The sequence below is a fragment of the Histomonas meleagridis genome (assembly GCF_020186115.1).
Source record: "Histomonas meleagridis strain 2922-C6/04-10x chromosome Unknown contig_15, whole genome shotgun sequence".
Lineage (NCBI taxonomy): Eukaryota > Parabasalia > Tritrichomonadida > Dientamoebidae > Histomonas > Histomonas meleagridis.
The window spans coordinates 168,299-190,145 of NW_027150778.1; the positions used below are offsets into that span (position 1 = coordinate 168,299).

A 21,847-nucleotide genomic window follows, 5' to 3' on the forward strand; every position below is an offset into this window, starting at 1 on the left:
GTTTGTATGCATGCGCTGATGTATTTCTATTTTTTTATTATATCTTTTCCTGAATGTTTCACTTTTGATCAAACTCAATAAATTATTTCTCATTCATCAAATCTATATTTTCAATTTAAGCGAGTTATTCTTGACAATTATTTTAATATTATTCTCAACAAAACATACATTTGCTTGGTAATTTTTCACGAATTTATTGAACAATTTCTACATGAGAATTTTTTGCTGCCAACTTAAGCGAAGTTTCAAATAAATGTAATAATTTCCAAATATTTTTTTTGAGTTTTAAACAATATAAATAAATATAATTCAGAATAATTTAACATATTAAACCGGTGAGTATAAATGTCTCTAATGTAAAACACATGTAATTTCATATTAAACATGTAAGTATAAATGTCTCTAATGTAAAACACATGTAATTTCATATTAAACATGTAAGTATAAATGTCTCTAATGTAAAACACATGTAATTTCATATTAAACATGTAAGTATAAATGTCTCTAATGTAAAACACATGTAATTTCATATTAAACATGTAAGTATAAATGTCTCTAATGTAAAACACATGTAATTTCATATTAAACATGTAAGTATAAATGTCTCTAATGTAAAACACATGTAATTTCATATTAAACATGTAAGTATAAATGTCTCTAATGTAAAACACATGTAATTTCATATTAAACATGTAAGTATAAATGTCTCTAATGTAAAACACATGTAATTTCATATTAAACATGTAAGTATAAATGTCTCTAATGTAAAACACATGTAATTTCATATTAAACATGTAAGTATAAATGTCTCTAATGTAAAACACATGTAATTTCATATTAAACATGTAAGTATAAATGTCTCTAATGTAAAAACACATGTAATTTCATATTAAACATGTAAGTATAAATGTCTCTAATGTAAAACACATGTAATTTCATATTAAACATGTAAGTATAAATGTCTCTAATGTAAAACACATGTAATTTCATATTAAACATGTAAGTATAAATGTATTTAATGTAAAACATTTCCACATTCAATTTCACGTTCGGCATTTAGTCAATTCAAAGCTTTGTTTCACTAATTAACCGCCATTTGACATTCATTATTTCTGAGTGATGTTTTCTATTATCGGCTCCAGCGTTGATGCGTACAACATCAGCGCCGAGTTTACGAAGTTATGCACCGTTGCGAATCGTTTCACTCTTTCCTCCTTCAAGCTGTTGAAGTCAGTTCCTAAGTGAGCCTCTATTCTCCCTCCTATTGACAGCACCTCGTACAACGTCTTTTGCTTTGTAATCAACAAAATTGCTGCTGCGCACAATTGTACACCTTCTCCATACTCTTGTACAGCAGATTGGGGTGTCAAAGGGTTTTTCTCTCTATACGCTTCTATTAGTTCATATACGAACTCCAACACAGACCAAGAAGCTGCGAATCCTTTCATTGATTGTAAATCCAACAAATTATTAGAAACTTCATTGAAAACGTTTGCTGACTGAATGAAATTTGTGAAATGTTCCAAAGTAATATATAAAAATGGATGAATTACTTCGGTATCCTTTGGCATCCATTTAAATTCCTTTAACCAATTTTGAGTTGATTCTTGGAATTGTTTATCGAATATTTCATATATATCAGTTGCATGTATATCATTTTCTTGTAATTTAATTGGGTTTTTCCCTAATAAGAAAGTTACGATTTCTTTTGTTGATATATTCTTTAATTCATAAGCTTCATCAATCATTTTACAGATAATAAATAAATTCCCAATACGTGACATACAACTTAATATATTTAATACATCTCGATCTCCAACAAAATATCGATATGCACCTTCAAATCGATCAAATGCTTGATAACAACTTAAACCAATTGGCGCATCTTTAATACGAATAAGTTTTGCTTGAATAATTTTATAATAACTTAAAAACTCTTCACATAATTCATTTAATGTATTTAAGAGTTGTGAATGTAATATAGTAATAGAACCATCTTCTAAAAACCAAAATAATTCTCGAAAGTTTTCAGTGGTTACAAACATTGATGAATTAAAATAGATTTCTGCAATTATATAACCAATATTACCAATATATAAATTTGCAATATCAATGTTTGGTTGTTTCTTAGGGATTAATCGTGTTGGTGAATTTAACAAATAATAATCATTAAGTAAATTATTATTCATATGATCACTAACATTAACTAATAATAATGATTGTAATGAATTAGGTGTATCCGTAGACATAACTCGACTTAATAAATCTTCAAATGGCATTATAGGTAACCCAAATCGTAAAAATAATGAATGTGTATTCTTTAATATTTTTAATAAATTAGTGATGATTATTATTGATAATACTCCAAACTTTTCTGTTAAATCTATAATACGTGTAATTTCTTGATCAAAGATTTCATTCAAACGTTCTGCTATTAATGTCTTAGTATCAATTTGACATCCTAATAAATATAATTGATTTTGTTGTAATATATTTCCAATTTTAATAGCGGTGACACTTTCTTGTAAAGCACTTGAATTCGATAACTTTTTAGTAATTAAATCTTTCATAGAATTAGTTAAATAATGTATAGAAGCAAATCGTTTAATAGGATGAAATGCACTATCAGTAATTAATCGGACAATAGTCATTAAACAAATTTTTGCTTCTTCTTTAATTTCTTCATATATAAATTGAGACTTTAAATAACGTAATGAACATGAAGCTGCATCATCATAAATACTTAATGGATAAAATATTGCATTAGTTAATTCTGGGTTTTGATAATTCTTAATTGCATAATCAGATAATATTACTGGTAATGAAGTAGTTACTGGGAAAAATGATACTTCATGTAAACCTAAATAATGTTCTTTAAAATATAAATTAGATTGATCAAATACTATATCAATAGTATCTGGTAATTTTAACAAATATATAAAATATTTCGAATCTTCTAAAAATAATTCAAATTCTTTTTTGTCATCAGAACTTAATGGTATTGATGAAAAGATTGAAGCCTTTGTTACAAATTCACTTTCTGGATTAATAATGTTTTGTAATTGGACTCGTAATAATTCAATTAATGATATATGTGGTGAACAATCTATAGAATTAGGTCGAATCTTTCCATATTTCTTCTTCTCTTTAACCTCAAATTCTTCTTCATTAAAATTACCAATTAAACTTCGTAACTTTTCCATGATTGCACCAAACGTTGTTTTGATTTTCTCATTACGTAATATTGAGACTGGGATTTTATTATATGCAAAGTTTTGTATATATTGTTGTATATATTTACCAATACATTTCATTAATAATGGTAAATTTAATTGTATTAATTCTTTTGTACTTCGTAATATACAAATTGTTAATAATAATAAGTTCAAATCATTTGTCAAGCCAATCTTCATAGATCGTTCAAATGGTGTCATCTTTTGTCCTTCTTCAGTATTCGGTGCTGCTGGTGGATTTGCTAATACTTGTGAAAGTTTTTGTCGGACTGCATTTAATGTAGATGAAACATGATGTAATACTTTCGGTAAAAACTTAAATAATTTTTCACTAGCAATTGCAGAATTTTCATTTGAGATTAACTTGGTGATTAAATGAGATAATTCATTAAAGTTAACGCGTGATTGCTTTAATAATTCATCTAATGGTAATTGCTTATGATGTACTGGTGTAACATTTGCTTTGGGCCCAACTTCTGCTAATGCTGCTTTAGGAATGTTATATGTTATATCAGTAGCAAACTCAAAGAATAATAATAGGTTGGGATGACTCGTGACTAATTGCTTCATTAGATAACGATGATCATCTGAAAAACCTTTGAAGATATACTTTCGTTTCTTCTTTTTAACATTTTGCATCTCGGCTGCTTCTTTTTCAACTTGCTTATCATACACTCGATAAAAGAAAATTAATGCATTAAGATATGCATATAACATATCAGGTTCAATATATTCATCTTCATCAAGTTTTTGTCGAATGTATTTATAGAAGATGTTGAAAAGATTTAACATGTGATGTGAGTCATTAATGGATTTAAGCTCATTTAAGATGGTGTTACTGATTACTCGTGTGTCTGCTATCCACATACGGACAATTTGGACATCTTTGGATAAATTTGGATCATCAACAAATTTCATAAAGGATGAAATATCATTCCCTAAACCTTTCTTGGATGGAGCTATTTGCTCTAACGCTGTTAATTTGAATAAAAGTATACAGATTTTGTCTATTAAGACATCGGCATAAAATCCTTTCTTCCAAAAATCAACATTGGCAAATAAACGAGCTATGTCTTTCGAGATTTGAAGACATTCTTCTTGCTCTTCTTTAAGGAAATCAAGTAATGGATCAAGTAAAGATTTGGCAGCTGCTTTTGCTTGTGATGATTGAAATTCTGGTGGTGTCGTTGTGATGCCTTTAGACTGTTTAAGTTTTTCAATATAACTAAGGAGTGGACGTGACTTAGTACGAAGTGCATAAAATTTGGCTAAAAAAGAATCAATAACACTAATGTTTTTGGAAAATTGTTCAATCATTCCAATGCATTCGGAAGCTGGTAGTTCGGATTTTTTAGATAAATACCGATTATATTCTTGTTCACTTGGATATCGAATGAATTCGGCAAGTGGGACAGATCGAGAAACTGTTTCTACAATTGGGTGCTTACTTAATGTGTTCCAATTGTTGATTTCTTGTGGTGGAGGGATAGAAACAGGTGGAAGCATTGCTTTTTGTCAAAAATTTAATTAAAATTACTAAATTGTAAATCTATCAAAAATTAGAAACCGGAATTTCAGCAAAGTTATTCGTTATCAAAAAGTCGAGAATTTCAGAACTTTATCCATTTTTCGGTAAAACGATAAAAGATTAGTAATGACAAAATAAAATAGTATAAAAATTTACACTAAAGAAACAAAAAAACAAATGTTTTCTTAGTGTTTTAGACACAAAACTCTTTACTGAATGTATGTCAAAGGAATCAAGATCTTTGATCAAAGAAATTTTAATATGTTATAAATTAATTTATTTTCTAAAATCTTCTAAAAATGAATTGCTTAAATCTGTTTATTCAAGAAATTAGCAAAAACATCCATTACCCTTTTGTTCAGGCTCAGTTACTTTCTTTAGATCAATCAAATCTGTTTGTTCTTTTTCTTCCTCCTCCATTTGCTCCCTGTTTTCAATGATTCTGCTTACCAGTTCTACAAACGCTTCTCCGACAAAACTGCCTGTTTTAGCACTTGTTTCAATAAAAAGTGATGAATGCTTTTGCGCAAGTTCTTTTCCTTGCTCTGTTGATACCACCTTTTCTGGGTTTGATAAGTCTCGAATATCAGTTTTATTTCCAACAATTATTACTTCATAGTGAAGTGAATCTGTGTTTTGTTGAAGCTGTTCAAACCAAAATTTGTCTATATTCTCAAAGGTATCAACATCATTGACGTCATAAACGAAAAAAGCTCCATCAACCTTTCGATAGTAATGCATTGTAAGAGCCCTGTATTTTTCGCTTCCTGCGGTGTCCCAAATCAATAATCTGATGTTTTTTCCGTTTATGTTTATATGCTTTATTTTGTATTGAAATCCAACAGTTGGAGTTGATTCCTCTTCAAAAATGTCTAGGCAATAGCGGTTTAAAATGGCAGTCTTTCCAACATTACTGTCACCAAGAAAGACAATTTTGTAGGTTTCATTTTCCATCGCAATGATTTTATGTCACTTTTTTGATTTATGGCATATTTTGAAATGTTTTTTAGGGTGCACCAATTTTAAAAGGCAAATTATAATCAACTCTTAATAAACGCAAACATATATCACTTAAATATTATATAAAAAAAAAAAAAAAAAGACCAAATTTTTGTTTAGATGCTTTTTGATGCAGGAAATCGTATTGAATCAGAAAAGTGAAACATTACTGCAAAAAAAAAAAAGTTTTTAATTGAGTCACTCGAAAAATCCCTATCCATCCTTATTTCTTGGTAAAATAAAATTTCAGAAATCACCAAAATTCTTAAAGTTTAATAAAAATATTAACATATATTGCAATACTTGTCTATTTGATTTAATTCATATTGTTTTTGGACGGTACTCGTAATCATTATAATCAGTTTATCATTTCATGAATTTGTTAAAAGATCACGATGAAGCTATTTATTTTGGCTATATTTCCTCATTGGCAATGTTTGACCAATTGGAATTAATTCTGTTGCACTATTTTAGATTTAAAAATAAATAAAAAATATTTTTTACATCAGAAAAAAGTGTTTTTAATGGTGAACACCAACATTGCCACACAAACAATTACCATAAAAACAATTGCTATATTCAACATCACAGATCTCTTTAAACCCTTTGAAGCAAGGATCAAAACTACAGGCATCAAAAACTGGTATAGACAAGAAAGGACGGTGACCACGAACATAATTACGGTGAATGTTAACCCGGAGAATATTGATAAACACATTGACAGAACCAAGAAACAAATTCCCATTGTTGACCATGAGATTTTATCATATTTCATTAAAGGTCTTCTAATACTTAACAATGAAGTTTGTCCCGGATAAAGTAATATTACAGTTGACATTAATATCATTATTAGATACATCGCATCAGCTATCACTGTCATTATGTCGTTTTTAGGATATTCGTCAAGAATAGAATCATTTGTAATTTGATTTCCATATGTTAAATAGGGAATAATCCCAAATAATAATGAGACAATAAAAACTATAACATAAACAAATAATATCATTCGACGTGCTCGACGAAATGTAAAATCTTTTAGACGTGATACAAATGGTATCATGATAATATGAGTGAAATAATTATCAAAATGACCACAGATACATGAAATTATGGTGTTGAAATCGGAATTAAATGCAACAAGTTGAGGTCGTGCTTCAGGATGTTTGACTAAAAAGTAAATTTCGGTGATAATTAAAAAAGCAAGTGGTATAAGCTTTATAAACATAATAATGGAAATGATCGTGATCTTTTGATTAGTGGCAACATATGAAAAAAATACAAGAATAATTACAATGCTGAAAATCCAATGGTCCGTTAAATACCATGGAGGCTCAGACATGTACATTTGTAAAAAACTAGCATATGTATGATATAGTGAATAAAAATATGATAAACAAAAGCCAATGGCAATAAGAGCAAAAAGAACACAAACAACAGGTCTTGATTTTGGCCATTTACGTTGCCAAATTAATTCAATTGTTGGTAGTTTGTAAAATGAAATTATATATATTATAAGATATGATGCTAGCCATGATAGAAAACACATTATTAGATTAATTATAGGTGCAAGAATATATCCACATTTATAAAGTTTTGGAAATTTTAAAATTGACCCGCATAAAAATGAACAGGATAATAATACAACAATTTGAAACATTGACATAGAATCACTTCCGTTGGAGAATATAAGGGAATCTTCCATGCTGACATCTTCTGCTTCTGAAATTCTAATGCTCATTCGTATAATCTAAAAAACGGATAATCAACTTTTTCAGTAGCGGGAACAAAAATTCTGTTGTTTATAAATATTTTAGAATAATTGTACTTTTTGTCGACCGTTAATTGTTTGAACATTCTTTGTTCCTCTCAGAGAATGGGTAGCGATGTCAGCTCGCCTACAAGCACGAATTTCTCAGATGTATACGTTCCTATGAGTGGCATCCGTCTTAACAACGAGAAAGAAAAAGAAAATAATCCAACAGCACAGTCATTACAACGAAATCGAAGAAGTCATATTGTAAAAACATTTTTTTCTGGAGTTTGGTCTCTTGAACAAACAGATTCACCTATTGCTCCTGTGTCTAGAACGGGACAATTTCAATGTTATTCTGAATATAAAAATTCGACAATAATCGGATTTGGAATTGATGAAAACGGAAATAATCTCAATGATGTTTGGTTCCTTCATAAAGGAACTAGACAATGGTCTAATTTTGTTTTATCAGGAATTCCAATTTCACCAAGATCAGGTTCACGTGCCGTTGCAATAGAAAACATTCTTTTTGTAATTGGTGGTGTTAATGGTCTTAATTATTATAATGATATTTATTCCATTAATCTTGATACAGGTCTTACTCAAATTATTGAAACAATTGGAGCTATTCCAACTCCTCGAAGTTCTTTTGTTCTTTCGGTTTTTAACAATCAAATATTCCTCTGGGGAGGTTACAACGGTACATGGCCCTCTGATCTTTATATTTTAGATCTCCAAACATTAACATGGGAAATGCTTCCTAATGATGTTATGGGCCGTAGTAATTCTGCATACGAAACTGTTGGTAATCTTGTTTATATATATGGGTCATCTAAAACGGGTGGTTTACTTGTAATTAATATGTCTGACAGATCTATCGAAACACTTCCAACAACTGGACCAGAGCCATCTCCTACTCTTCTTGATGCTACGATGGTACATTTTGATACCTATTTAATGTTTATTGGAGGGAAATCGGCAACTCCAACAACTTTTTTGTATGCAATTGACTTAACAAAAATGAGATGGTTTGTCTTCCATATTCTACCAGATGGAACATCTTTATCTGCCGTGGATGGAACTATTAACGACTTGGGTATGTTCATGATTCCAAGAACATACTCAATGAGCGCTTTTTACGATGAACAAAAAAGAGAAATTGTCACTTTTTTGGGGTGCCCCTCTGCAGAACAGAAAAATTTGTTCATTTTAGGGGTTGGCGAAGCGTTGGCCGCACTACATTTGAGAAGTGATATGTTCGACATAATACAACACCAGTAAAATGCGAAAGAAGTTGCCTTGGAATTGTGAATAAATTCGTAGATATATAAATAAATTATTTTCTTAAAATGTTCTAAAATAGGAAACGTTAGAATAAACAAACAGTCGTAGGTTAAATTCAAAAAAATGTAAAGAACTCTGTTTCAATCAAGTTATCGATAACTTTTTGTGACAGATTTTGCTTTTGTTGCGTTTAGCAGTGGTAGTGACGCCTTTGTGGGTCTCATACATTGGAAATTGCTAAAATGAAGAAAAATTTAAAACCTTGTTTTTTCCATATAATGTTAATATCGGAAATTAGTAGCCACAGATATAAACTTGAGTAAATTTCAAAAATCTAAACTACCGTGTTGCTACTTCCTGTGTATTGAAATTTTTACTGGGAGTGCAGATCAATCGTCTCGGAGCTCATTGTTTTTCCTTTGTATAGTACCGTCGAGATGTGGTGGAAACAAGAATTGGGAATCCGATCTACTTTTTCACCCCTCACGACGGTACGATAGGATTCTCATACAATTTTTTGTAAAGTATTGATATTTGTTAAAAAATGAGGAAAATGATGGCGGTTTCGCTGGGATGCCCCTCGTCAGGAAATCATCATCCACTAATTTTTTTGAATTTTTATATGGTCATATCGCAAAAACAGCAAAATGTCACTTTTAGCTGACATTCGGTGTTTGTATGGTTTATCCCAAAAGTACAGAAGAATGGAGTGAAAACTGTAAACCAACATGTACAAAGAATTGTCTGGAAAAAAATTAATTTTTACACTGGAAGGCATTTGCTGCATAAAGTTCGGAAAATTTTAACTTTTGCATTTACATCATTACGAAAGATGTCAAAAACAACTTTAAACGATAGATTCTTCAAAAAAGGCATAATGCATAAAATACAATGATATTACTTCATATTTATTCGCTAAACTTGTTGTTCTTATATATGCTTTTATTATAGGTTGAAAAAAGCTTCTATGAATGACAATCTTATTAGTAGGCAAGTTTCAGGCAGTTTTTCACTCCTTCAATGAATGTTTTTTTATTTAGTATTGATAAAATTATTAAAAAAATTTATTGAAATAATTAATGAAACTGCTTTAATTTTTACAATATTATATTTTCAATTATATTAACTTTATTTACATAATGATTATTAATGTTGATAGATGTAAACAATATCCATAAATTTTTTCTTTTGGAAAATCAAATTTTTAAATGAAAATTGTCTATTAGATCTTATTATGGGAATTCTTGTGTTAGCGCAAACGAAGTTAATTATTAATTATTTTAACCCAATTTAATTTTGACTATTTTCAAGAATTGAATCAGTGATGGAAACGACATACAGAAAAACTCCTCATCACACTTTGAAAATTGAATAAATTTTTTGTCATAATCTTAGAAAATGCCAGTTTTTGAAAAAAAATGCCATATCATTTATTTTTTCATGTTGTTTTGGTATCTTTTCATTTCTTTATCATTATGCGAACCATATTACTATATCCCTTCACAATTTACGAAGTTAGCAGATAGAGCAAAAGCAGAAAAACGAAAGCGTGTGCTCTCAGAAGCAGATTTCGAAAATGCAATTACCCCTGAGAAACCATATATTTCAGATACTTTTAACGGATCTGTTCTTTATCCATTGTTCGGAGTTACTGTAAAAGAACTTGAAGGATCTGCAATTAGTGATGATTTAAAATATGTTGCTTTGATAGCAGATCGTTCAACCTCCATTGGACAAGCAATTCTCACAGAAAAGTCGACATATGTTTCTGATACAGCAAATGATATGTTTACTCTTTCACAAAAGGTTGCAGATGATGGAGAAGTTACAATTTTTTCAGTGGCAAAAACTGAATTCATGGCTGTTTTTAATTTATTTGAGATAAGAATGCCATCTTCAAATCTCCAGTATGACTGTCAAAGTTATGGAAAACCTTTTGGAAGTCGATGTTATGCCAAAAGTGGATATAACTGGGATGAGAAAAAAGATATGCCAAAAGAGATAGGACTTCCTGAAGAAATAGTTAAAGATAAAATTAAACTATTTGGAGGCTTGTATGGTAATGCTGAAGCATCATTTTTACTTAAGAAGACAGGAGCTTTTAATGCACAACTTGAACTTGATTCATCCCTTGTTGTAAAATTAGCTGCTGGTGTTCAAGCTAAGAAAGTAGATTATAAACGTCCATCGCCTATTCCAATTGGAGAAGGAATGAGATTTACAATTGCAATGATACCGATAAAAATATTTACGGTTAATATTAATGTTGGGGTCTTTTTGGTCGGACGAACTCAACTTGAAAACTTTGCAATTAATATTCCTGATGATGTAACTTATATCAAAAGATATCGATTAACTCTTAAAAAGGGATGTGTTTTATCTCTTAAAGGGTTTTCATCACCAGATATGACAAAAGAATTTGTAGTTGATTATATCGATCAAGATGGTAATATCTTAGATACAAAACCAGAATTAAAAGTTTCAATTGAAGGTGATCTTTCAATATCACTTGGAATTAGAGTGGAAGCAAATATTAGTTCATTTTTGGATGGGAAATTATATGTTGAAGCTGGTGCTAAAGCAGGATTAAAATTAAAGTTTGGTATTGATACAACAAAATGTACATCACCAGCTTTATATGGATCACTTACTCCTTATGTTAAATCTTATCTTACAGCTGGTGGAGAACTTTCTTTATTTGGCATTAAAGTAATTGATGGTACAAAATGGCAGACCGCCCATGAAAAATTAATATGGGAAAAACAAATTGGTGACGAAGATGGAACATGTTTATTTGATCCATTAACATCAAATGAATTAGATGATGAATTAAAATCTAAAGAAGCTAGAACAAGATATATTGTTAAAGTATCTAATCCAGTATATCATAAAGAAGATAATTTAGATTATCAAATTAAGATTACAGCTAAGAACTTAACTACACAACAATCACAAGTGAAATATTATACATTTAGTAAGCAAAATGGTTATACAGATTGTTATATTTATATGGAGAAGACAGATTCATATAATGAATTCACAATAAAGTCATATAATTTAGATACCGAAGTAGTCATTTCAAATGAAGATATTATGAAAACATATAATTATAATGATGAAGATATTGGATTTACTATTGAATTAAAGGAAACTAGTCCAATTACAAAAATTGGAACACAGTTTATATGGAATGATATTAATGGATATTATAGTTATAATACAGTTAATCCATCTTCAAACAAATATAAAACAATGGCTTTAATCATTCATTCAAATGTTACAGGTTATACATCATCATATAATAATTATCATATGATGGATGAATATTATGATGATGAACAAACAAATGTATATAATATTAAGATGTGGAAGAAATTAACACTTACAGAAGTTACAACTAAAGATACAACAAAATGTAATTCCAAATATCGTATAACACAAATGCATAACAATCTAAGATATCGTGTAGCAGATGCAACTGGTTGTACTCAAGGAACAAGTAAAATTAGTTTCCCTGTTATAACATATCAAATTCCTAAAATAGATCCTGGAAATTCAGAAGCTGTTTCACTTAAACTTAACTTCAAAATTGATGATATTACAAAAGAAGTAAATATAAAGAATTCAGAACTTGGGAAAGAAACATTTACAATTCAAATTGATGAAACTTATTCAATGACATTTAATGTCGAAAACTTCGAAGATGTTGAATATTTAACTGAATTAAGTGATTCATATATAGGATCGCTTCAACCTTATGAAAAACTCGCCGGTGTCATTTGTAGATTATTTGAACCAATATATGATACAGGTGATTATAAAAGAGATTCATTCCGTGGAGAACAAATTGATCTTTCTCTTTCATTTGAAGAAGGTGAATCATATGGTGTAATAAGATATTTATTTAATGGCGATGGATATGATTTTTCACATTTATATTTATTAATTAATTTACCAAATATTCAACCACTTGTAAGTGAACCAATTAATTTAGATCAAGAACATATTTACTTAATTAAGCTTCAAGAAGGTTTAACATTATTTAAGACAAATCCTAATGATCAAACTAATAAAGATTATGATATCGTAATTCCATTTAGAAGGAGAGATAAGAGCAAACAAACACTTCAAGTTACATTTTATACAATATTCCAAACACCTGATAACAATGATATGAAACCACATTGTTCTGAATTCCCAATATTTACAGTCCCAGCTAAAAGTAATGTTTACTTTGGTTGCTTAAAGCCATATTCTTCATCAAAAGAATATGTAGAAAACAAATGGAAATATTATGTAACACCATCCGAGAATGTTGTATTAAAGAGAGAAATGTTACCATCACTTTCATCTGGTTCATTTAATAAGTTAATTAGAATGAATAGTGAAACAACTTCTACTACAATAAATTCAATCACAGTCGCAATGAAACAAGATTATATTAATTTAACTGAAGATTCACGTCAATTAGCAATTGATGATGCAACAATCAAAAACATTCATCAATATATGAAAAATGAAAATGCGATTTATGTTAAATGTGATAGATGTGATTCGATATATATTGATGATGTACCAAAAGGTACACATATCTTAAGAGAAGGTGATATATTCCAAATATATACTAATGATTACACAACAGGATTTACAATTTTAGCATATTGCACTGAAAACACTTCTGTTAATTGTATCTTCCCATTAGATATATCGAAGCATGGAACTGTTTTATTGAAATATAATCAACTTGAAAGTTCTACTGGTGATCCTGGTGTAGAAGAATTCTTTGATTGGAATAAAGAAGGAGAAATTCAATCAAATAGATTAATGGTAGGATGCAAACAACAAATAATGAAACCAAGAAGTGATACGATTTATGGTTCAAAGAATTGGAAAGGTTCTGTAGACGCATCTATATCAAATATAGAGACAAATCATATTAGTATAACATTGTCTAGAGAATCAGTAAATAAAATGTCAACACTTACAATGAAAAGTGGTGAAACTATAATTCCATTTTCAAGCCAAGTTTATGCAAACTCAGATGATAATACACTGAAAACATATTTCAACGAAATCGGAATTACTTTGGATAAAACAAAACAACAAATTTCAGAAGCAAAAGATGACTTTAGAATAGATGAAGAAGGAAGAATTATTGTAAAGGATGATTACTTTAATAAGGATACAATAAAAAAAAATATCAAAGATGGAAAACAAATTCACTTCTTGGAATTAAATAAGGAATATTATACAATGACTTATAGTGCAGGATTGAAGATCTGTGGTATTCCAATTATTGGCTGGATTATCATCGGATTCGGTATTTTAATGGTATTTAATTAAAAACATAAAATTAGTAAAGCATTCATGCCATTATTAGTATTTATTTTTGTTTCTCAGTCAATTAAATGAATTCATAAAAAGAATATGTTCCAGTTTTTGAAATAAAATATTGAATGAATTTTGATCGTTTGTTGGATTTTTTGGCTAATAATTTGCGATTTTCTCATTCAATAAAGCAATATAATATATTAATTAATCATGGAAAAATTATTTACGGAAAATATACTGCAAAATTATTTCGTTTTCATGAATAGATTAATGTATGGCAAGCTGATGATAAAATAGTGATGGCTTTGATCGATTTTGATTGAAATCGTTTCCAAAAAGTTTATTTTGCACAAAACTGTTAATCTCATCGCATTAAAATATATAAAGAATCATTTATCGAAAATAGCATAAATATTTTTTTTTTTAATAAAATTTCATATTTAATTTCAAAATGATTTCATCTAAAATTAGAATGAAAAACAGAATGAATGTTTTACAAAAGATTGCATGACGTTTGGTGTTGGTTTTCTTGTTCTTTCTTTTGTTCGTTTTCATTGATACTTTTGCTTTCGCTTGAACCTGTTTTCGCAGTTGCGCTTTGACTTGTACTATCGCTTTCACTTGGACCTGTTTTTGCATTAGCACTTTCGCTTACTGTAGAATCATCACTTTCCTCTTGATGAGAGACAGCAGCCAAAGCAGATAAAAATACGTCATCAACATTAGTATTTGTTAGAGATGAGCATTCGATGTACTTATACGCTCCAATACACTCTTTCATTGCTTGCCCATCTTTTGTTGGAATAGGCTTTATGTTGGGGTTATTTGGATCTTCAACAAAAGTATCTCGAAGATCTTTCTTGAGACCAACAAGAATAATTGGTGCTTCTGAATTGAAATCATGAACTTCTTTGGCCCATTTTGTAGAAACCCTTTCTAATGATTGGGGTTCGATTAAAGAAAAACAAATAATAAATACATCAGCACCGTCATATATCAATGATCGAACTTCTTCATACTTTGACTGTGATAAAGTGTCAAATGGCTTTATATCTATTGGGTTATTTTGGAAGAGTATAGTTTTAGAAAAATTATTGGTCTCTACTGGAATATAATCTTTTGGAAACCAGCCACTACAAAAAGTTATTATAAGGCTTGATTTTCCAACTTCGCTTTCTCCAATAACTACACATTTGATAGATTCATTCATTTGAGAATTTATAAATTTTGTTGTTAACGTCTTTTTGTCGAAAGTAAACGGTTTCTTTCACGGCGGTTGTAAATTTTTTTGCGAATGGGACTGTTCTCCATTCTGAATGGAATTTTCGAATTTATGGTGACTGTTTTCATGGGACTTTGCTGTGCTACAGCCATGATATATTATGCAATGTCATTTGTTGAAGAAAGAATTAATTTTTTCATCAAACATTTAAAGAGAGCAACAATATTGATTTTAGTGCTTTCACTATTATTACCATTTGCTGGCTTCCCGAAGCTTGTTTATTTCAGTGTAATGGGCGCAAATGGAATGTGGTTAAGCATCTTATATAATGGATTTCCTTTTGTCTCTTTATTAAGACCAGATTTTCTAATTGCTTCAGCTTTTACAATTTTAGCACATTGCTCATTTTTATATACATTTATTTGTTATGTCAGTGTAGGTAGCTTTTTGATAATATCATACTACTTTTTATTTGTTTGGGCTATACCAATCATTCTGATTTTATCTTTAGCATCTTTAGATGATGGAGAGGAACATGTGAAATCACATCCAAAGAGTATTTGGAGCGATTTCTTCAAAAATATGTTTTCAAAATTCAAGTCTATCACTCCACATAAAGGAAACAAATTTGAGTAAAAAGCTATTCTTTCATGCAAATTCAAATTTAGAATTAAACAAAATGAAAATTATGTATATGTAAACCTTTACATTTTCCTTTTTCTTTTATTTGTTTTAAAATGTAATTGGGGATTTGTTGGTGAGAGATTTTTTTTAATATATTGCAGCTGGTTTCAATCATGTAAATTTGATTCAAATTTTAGTTAAATAGAAACTAAAATTTAGACGCATAAGGTTATTACAAAGAAATAAAATTAATGTTTTGCAGATCAGATTAATATTACGACCAAAGAATTATGAAATTTAAAATTGTAATTCAAAAGTTGAGAATCAATTATTAAAAAAAAAAAACTAAAATAACAAATGTATAAATATACTTTTATTTATATTTTTATTCATTTCATACGTCATCCACAGTTGCTACAGTAAGTTCATCATCTTTATATTCTTCGAGTGGTTTCTCTGTCTTTGTTGCATTCATCTGCTTTAATGTTTCTTCTACCTTTGCTTCCCTGTTAACAAAGCTCTGGAGAGGCAAATCGACGAGTGCAATTTCCCTCTTCCAATTTGCAAGTTGTTCATTTCTCTGTTCCCAATTAAGTCCTCTCTTAATTTCCAGTAATGCCTGTTGTTGCTTTGTTATAATTTTAATAAGTGGTCTGAGTTCATTTGCAATTTGATTTTTCTGTTGACTATGAAGAACAGATTCAAGCTTTACCCTAATAGAATGTATAAATTCCGGGAATGCAATTGATGTACCTTGTAACATTAAATGAGAAAAGAATAACTTTTTAATGCGTTCCAAGGCTTCATGACAAAACTCGACGGAGAACGTTTGTGGTGATAAAATTTCATCGTTCCATTTAAACTTAACGTCTCCTTTACAACTAACGGTGCAAACGAACTGAATGGCCTCGGCCATCCAAGAAAGCAATGGGACAAAAACATCAAATTCTTGGGAAATGGTATGGATTAGCAAACATATCCGAATTTGGAAGGGAAGATATAACTTAATGGGAAAGTTCTTAAGTAATGGAAGTACTGTGGTAATGAAAGGATGAATAAAACGACGATCTTGAGTACCAATGATATAACTTGTAATAAGTTCTACTGTGGTATAGAGGGACCAAGAAATAAACGTTTTTGATGTTTGTTGCAAGGCATCAATTGTCTCAGCTGCAAGCTTCTGAATGAGATTTTTGATGAAAGGACATGATTGCTCATTGAATTGAATGTAAAAATCTGCAACTCGTGGAAGAAGTGATTCAACTAAATTAGCATTTGCATATGAGCTGAGTTGTAAGTATATATTACGAATGGTCATTGACTGAAGTTGTTCCTCAAGAACTGTTTTTTCAAATAACTTGAAAATTATGTTATTATATGATTGTTTCAATAAACCAACTTTAGTTGCATTGGTAAATGCCTTCTTGTAAACATCAGGATCTGCGTGCTGTATCATTGTTCCTAATGCATTGCAAAAAATTTTGAATAATGGTTTTTCTTTTTTGAATTTATCGAATGAATCAAAAATAGCAGCTGCCAATTTCTCGAGTAAATCGGTAACCTTCTGTTTTTTAACCGATCCTTCCTTACTACTATCATATATTTCAACAAGTTTTGGGATAAGATTTGTCAAAATTGATAAAGTTGGATTCTCACTCAAATCGTCATCCAAAGCGACAGCATTTTTATACCCAAAAATGCCAAGAATAATATCAACGGCTTGAGCCAAAGAGAGAGGATTTGAAGATTTGATTCCATTTAATAAATTTTCAATGAATTCATTATCAACAACGATAAGGTCATGTTGTTCTTCTTCCTCTTCAACTAATTCTGGTTGTTCTTCTTCCTCTTCTTCTATTGGTCGGAGCTCAGCCATTGATTTTGGAAAAACCGTTTATTGATTTAACGGCCGAAAAATTGAGACAACTTTACTTGGTCGTGCGCATATGCCTGTGGAATACACTTGTGCTAATTGCGGTAAAACAATTCTTGTTGAAGCAAAGGGTGACGTAAGGTGCGATGCATGTAAATGTACAGTTCTTTATAAGAAAAGAAAGCAATCGAAAATGATATTCCAAGGGAGGTGATTTTTTTGGGAAAAATATATGTCTGAAAGTAATGTTCGTAAAGAGTTAATACTGATATTTTTTGAATTTTATAAAATTATTAAATTTTATATTAAAGTATGCAAATTTTCTCGCTCAAACCCTAAGATCATTCATTCCTTATTAGTGGCTTTTTTAATTACAAATATTAAATTTATTTTTGTTATCGTATTTTCTTCTTAAATTAAAAGTATTGGAACTCTTAATGTATCACTACCCAAGGTAACATCAAGCCAATACGTCAACAACGTTTCGTGATCGTCATTCCAAACGAATTACCTCATGAGGTAATTACTGTAAAATTAAATGAAAATTTAAGAAAAAAAAAATTAAGTGGAATCTAATGCTTTAAGTAATATTTTACAAGTAACTTAAAAACATTTGAAATCATTTTATCAAATAATAAAGTGTATCATGAACCATGATAACAATATAGTAAAAATAATTATGATGTTGTTTACTAAACTTATACAGATCTATATTGAGATCTTTCACAATTAACTTTAATATGAAAAAAGAATAACACACACACACACACACACACACACACACATACACACACACACACACACACACACACACACACACACACACACACACACACAAAAATCCCTAAATTTTATTAATTAATCCTTGGGGAGTTAATTTTCATGTAATCTCAAATTTGGGTTAATCGTTATCATAAAATCGAAAATTGTACTTTCATCTTTTGATATTTTTAACTTAGGATCCTGGAGAATACACCTTGAAGCATATCTAATTGATGCAATACACCTCGGTCCATATTCACAAAGATTATAATCATTAGCATATATTGGCAAAAGTATTGTAGATTCATTCGAATGCTCAATAGTCTTGTTCAATAAATGCATTTCAAATTTGTATACAAATTTGTCTATGGTTTCTGTTGTAAAGAACTCATTTCCAAGTGTGAGAAGATATAAATTTTCGTTTGCTTTTATATGTATTTTATCTTCTTTTCTTCTTATTGTTGTAATAAATATTGCATTCTTTCCTATCGACGATTGTAATTTATTAAGTTCTTTTGGTACTTGTGTGGGTGGTAAAATGTTCTTTATATATAAAATATTGATAGGTTTATCAATTGGTAAAGTTGTAGATCTTTTTTTATTATACCTTTCGAATCTACTTAATGTTTTTTGTACATTAATTTTTTCATAAAGTATATAGTTTCCAGAATCTATAAATTGAATACCAAATATTGATTGAAAGAATAATCTTGAATCTTGATCTGGTTGTTCATAAAAGACAAATGATATTACACCTGAGTATTTGATAAGATCACTAAATGTATTAAATATTTTGGGTTTAATATTAATTAAATTTCGATCCCAAATAAATGGATATAAAGTAGTGATCAAATTTTTTTCAAGTTGAGTTGATTTATTTAAATGATTTTTAAAGAGTATCGCAATAACAATTCTTGGAATTGAAAATCCTAATCCAAGCCATGGAATGTATGATAATATATCAAAGGCTTTTCCAACCTTGCCTTGAAATATCCATTTTTTTTCACTAAGTTTTTTCCCATCTTCCAAGTATTGTTTCCAATCACTATTATTATATATCAAGTAAGATGTTAAATCACGCTGAATTTCATAATAAAATTGTTGGAAATCTAGGAAAGATATGTCTTCTTCGCCAAGAATATATGGTAAGATATATTTTGTTGTCATGGTAACTATATATAAAATATTTCCAAGAAGGTTATTACTCGTATATTCATCAGAATAAAAAGTTCCCTTTAATATTGATGAGATATTTTGGTTAAGAACTAAACTACATGTACAGCAATATTTAAGCGGTTCATTAATTTCATCAGGGATAAGTTGATTTTTAAATGTATAGATTTGATTTTTAAAATCTACAAAAAACTTATTGAATAATGCTTCATTACCAATTTTAATTGTTAGAAGATATTTTTCTGCATTCATTGAATCTGAAACTGTAGATAAAATATAATATAATGATTGAAACACAGTATTCACATAAACGTTGAAATTCTCTATATAATTACCAAGCGGAAGTGGATGAAGCGAATCTGGTGCATAATACTCTTTAGCTATTTTATGTTCTCTCCACCATTCTTCTGAAAAGCCTTTGATATTCTTTGCGAATTCATCTGGATTGAAATTATTTAAGACACGATTTAAAGTATTATCATAATTTTTTACAAGGAAGTATACTTTAGACAATGGTAATGATTTTGAAAGTTGAGCACGACGGATAGTTGTAAGAATTGTTTTCATCCCATCAACTGTATCAGCGAATTCGGAAACAGTTAAACAAACAGTAGAAATCCCAGTAAACAATGCAATAGCTTTATCAAGAATATTTTTCAAATTCTTTACATAGTCTTCATCACCAATACCTTGAGAATCAATAAAAAATATTACTGAATCCTTTTTAATTGGAAGTGAATTACATTTATCAACAAGTTTTTTAAAGACCTCTTTGTCAGATTTTTTAATCGATTTCAAACGATCAATTAAATCAGATACTATATATGGTCCATCAATTAATAAACCTTTTGTTTGACTTTTTGTTCCTTTTCCAGCATAAAATGCTGAATTTCCGGTTAATGTTTTTAGATATGTTGATTTACCTGATTGATATTTACCATATAACATTACAAGTATAATTGATTTTCCTTCAGCTTTTGCAAGAACTTTTTCAAATGTTTCGATATCAATAACTTTTTCTTCCCATTGAGAAGGATCATATATCAATGGTTCTGGTATAACAAAATTTGGCATGGGACAGAAATCCCAAGAATTTAAATATTGCTTGTATGTATCAATATCCTTTGTATTATCTACTATATCATCATAATGAGACTTGATTTTTTTTACTATTTTCTTGAAAGTTGGTCTCTTAGTTGGTTCTTGTGAAAGGCAAGCTTGTATTAATTTCTCTAAAAACTCGGGGATATCTTTTGCTATTTCCGGAAGAGTTCCATTTTTTTTATTTTCAATAATGTCAGATGCATTGAGTTTTTTATATGGTATTTCTCCAGTAAATATCTCATTTGCAAGTAATCCAAATGAATACACATCAACTTCTTTTGTATAATCATTACCTTGAATTATCTCTGGTGCGATATAATACAAAGTTCCAACATGGGTTGACATGTATTCATTTGTTGGTATTACTCTAGAAATACCAAAATCAGAGATTATCGGATAAAATTTATCATTGATAAGAATATTATCAACTTTGAGATCACGATGACATATACCAATACTATGTAGATATTGCATACCTGAAGCAATTCCGAATATTGAAATAATTTTTGTTTCTATATTCCATTCTTCCGGTTTTTGATAAATTACATCACGTAAGGATCCATGTTCTTGAAAAGGAGTGATCAAGACTGAATCATTGTAATTTCCTGTATCATAAAAACCAATAATCGATTGAATTGCAGGGTGTGTACATTTACAAAGGAGCTTAAACTCTTCTTTAAGTGATTCATATGCTTCGTTTGTTCTTGCTCTTTTCATTGCGACATATTGTGATGTTATTTTGATGATTCCTTTGTCTATAATGCCATAACCTCCTTGGCTAATCCCTTTTTTAACAACTTCAAAATCATCAAGGTTTGGAAAATAATGTTTTTTAAGTCGATTCTTATATGGATCGGACTCCATGAATAAAATTATTGAAATTGACAATAGATTGTATATTGGCATTTTTTGTTGGATTGTTGATCCGGTTAAAGCATTGTTTTGATCGAAATATTGCAGA

At 29.4% G+C, this 21,847-nt stretch overlaps 7 protein-coding genes across 7 annotated transcripts; 2 read left to right on the forward strand and 5 right to left on the reverse strand.

The window, feature by feature from the left end:
• Window positions 1-2,557: 2,557 nt before the first annotated feature.
• Window positions 2,558-4,739, reverse strand: GO595_001763 (uncharacterized protein; the record flags this gene model as incomplete). Its single annotated transcript, XM_067914597.1, has 2 exons — window positions 2,558-2,563; window positions 3,069-4,739. The coding sequence occupies 2 exons, from the start codon at window positions 4,737-4,739 to the stop codon at window positions 2,558-2,560; spliced, it is 1,677 nt and encodes a 558-aa protein (XP_067778012.1).
• Window positions 4,740-5,091: 352 nt separating this feature from the next.
• On the reverse strand, window positions 5,092-5,715 carry GO595_001764 (ras-related protein Rab-11B-like; the record flags this gene model as incomplete). Its single annotated transcript, XM_067914598.1, has 1 exon — window positions 5,092-5,715. One exon carries the CDS (start codon window positions 5,713-5,715, stop codon window positions 5,092-5,094), a length of 624 nt encoding a protein of 207 aa, XP_067778013.1.
• A 1,918-nt stretch (window positions 5,716-7,633) lies between these two features.
• On the forward strand, window positions 7,634-8,794 carry GO595_001765 (Kelch motif family protein; the record flags this gene model as incomplete). The annotated part of the gene is made up of 1 exon (XM_067914599.1): window positions 7,634-8,794. One exon carries the CDS (start codon window positions 7,634-7,636, stop codon window positions 8,792-8,794), a length of 1,161 nt encoding a protein of 386 aa, XP_067778014.1.
• Window positions 8,795-10,237: 1,443 nt separating this feature from the next.
• Window positions 10,238-14,140, forward strand: GO595_001766 (uncharacterized protein; the record flags this gene model as incomplete). The annotated part of the gene is made up of 1 exon (XM_067914600.1): window positions 10,238-14,140. The coding sequence occupies one exon, from the start codon at window positions 10,238-10,240 to the stop codon at window positions 14,138-14,140; it is 3,903 nt and encodes a 1,300-aa protein (XP_067778015.1).
• Window positions 14,141-14,621: 481 nt separating this feature from the next.
• GO595_001767 (rac-like GTP-binding protein 5) lies at window positions 14,622-15,338 on the reverse strand (the record flags this gene model as incomplete). The annotated part of the gene is made up of 1 exon (XM_067914601.1): window positions 14,622-15,338. The coding sequence occupies one exon, from the start codon at window positions 15,336-15,338 to the stop codon at window positions 14,622-14,624; it is 717 nt and encodes a 238-aa protein (XP_067778016.1).
• A 1,030-nt stretch (window positions 15,339-16,368) lies between these two features.
• Window positions 16,369-17,850, reverse strand: GO595_001768 (uncharacterized protein; the record flags this gene model as incomplete). Its single annotated transcript, XM_067914603.1, has 1 exon — window positions 16,369-17,850. The coding sequence occupies one exon, from the start codon at window positions 17,848-17,850 to the stop codon at window positions 16,369-16,371; it is 1,482 nt and encodes a 493-aa protein (XP_067778017.1).
• A 2,180-nt stretch (window positions 17,851-20,030) lies between these two features.
• Window positions 20,031-21,750, reverse strand: GO595_001769 (TKL family protein kinase; the record flags this gene model as incomplete). Its single annotated transcript, XM_067914604.1, has 2 exons — window positions 20,031-20,039; window positions 20,095-21,750. 2 exons carry the CDS (start codon window positions 21,748-21,750, stop codon window positions 20,031-20,033), a joined length of 1,665 nt encoding a protein of 554 aa, XP_067778018.1.
• Window positions 21,751-21,847: the final 97 nt, after the last annotated feature.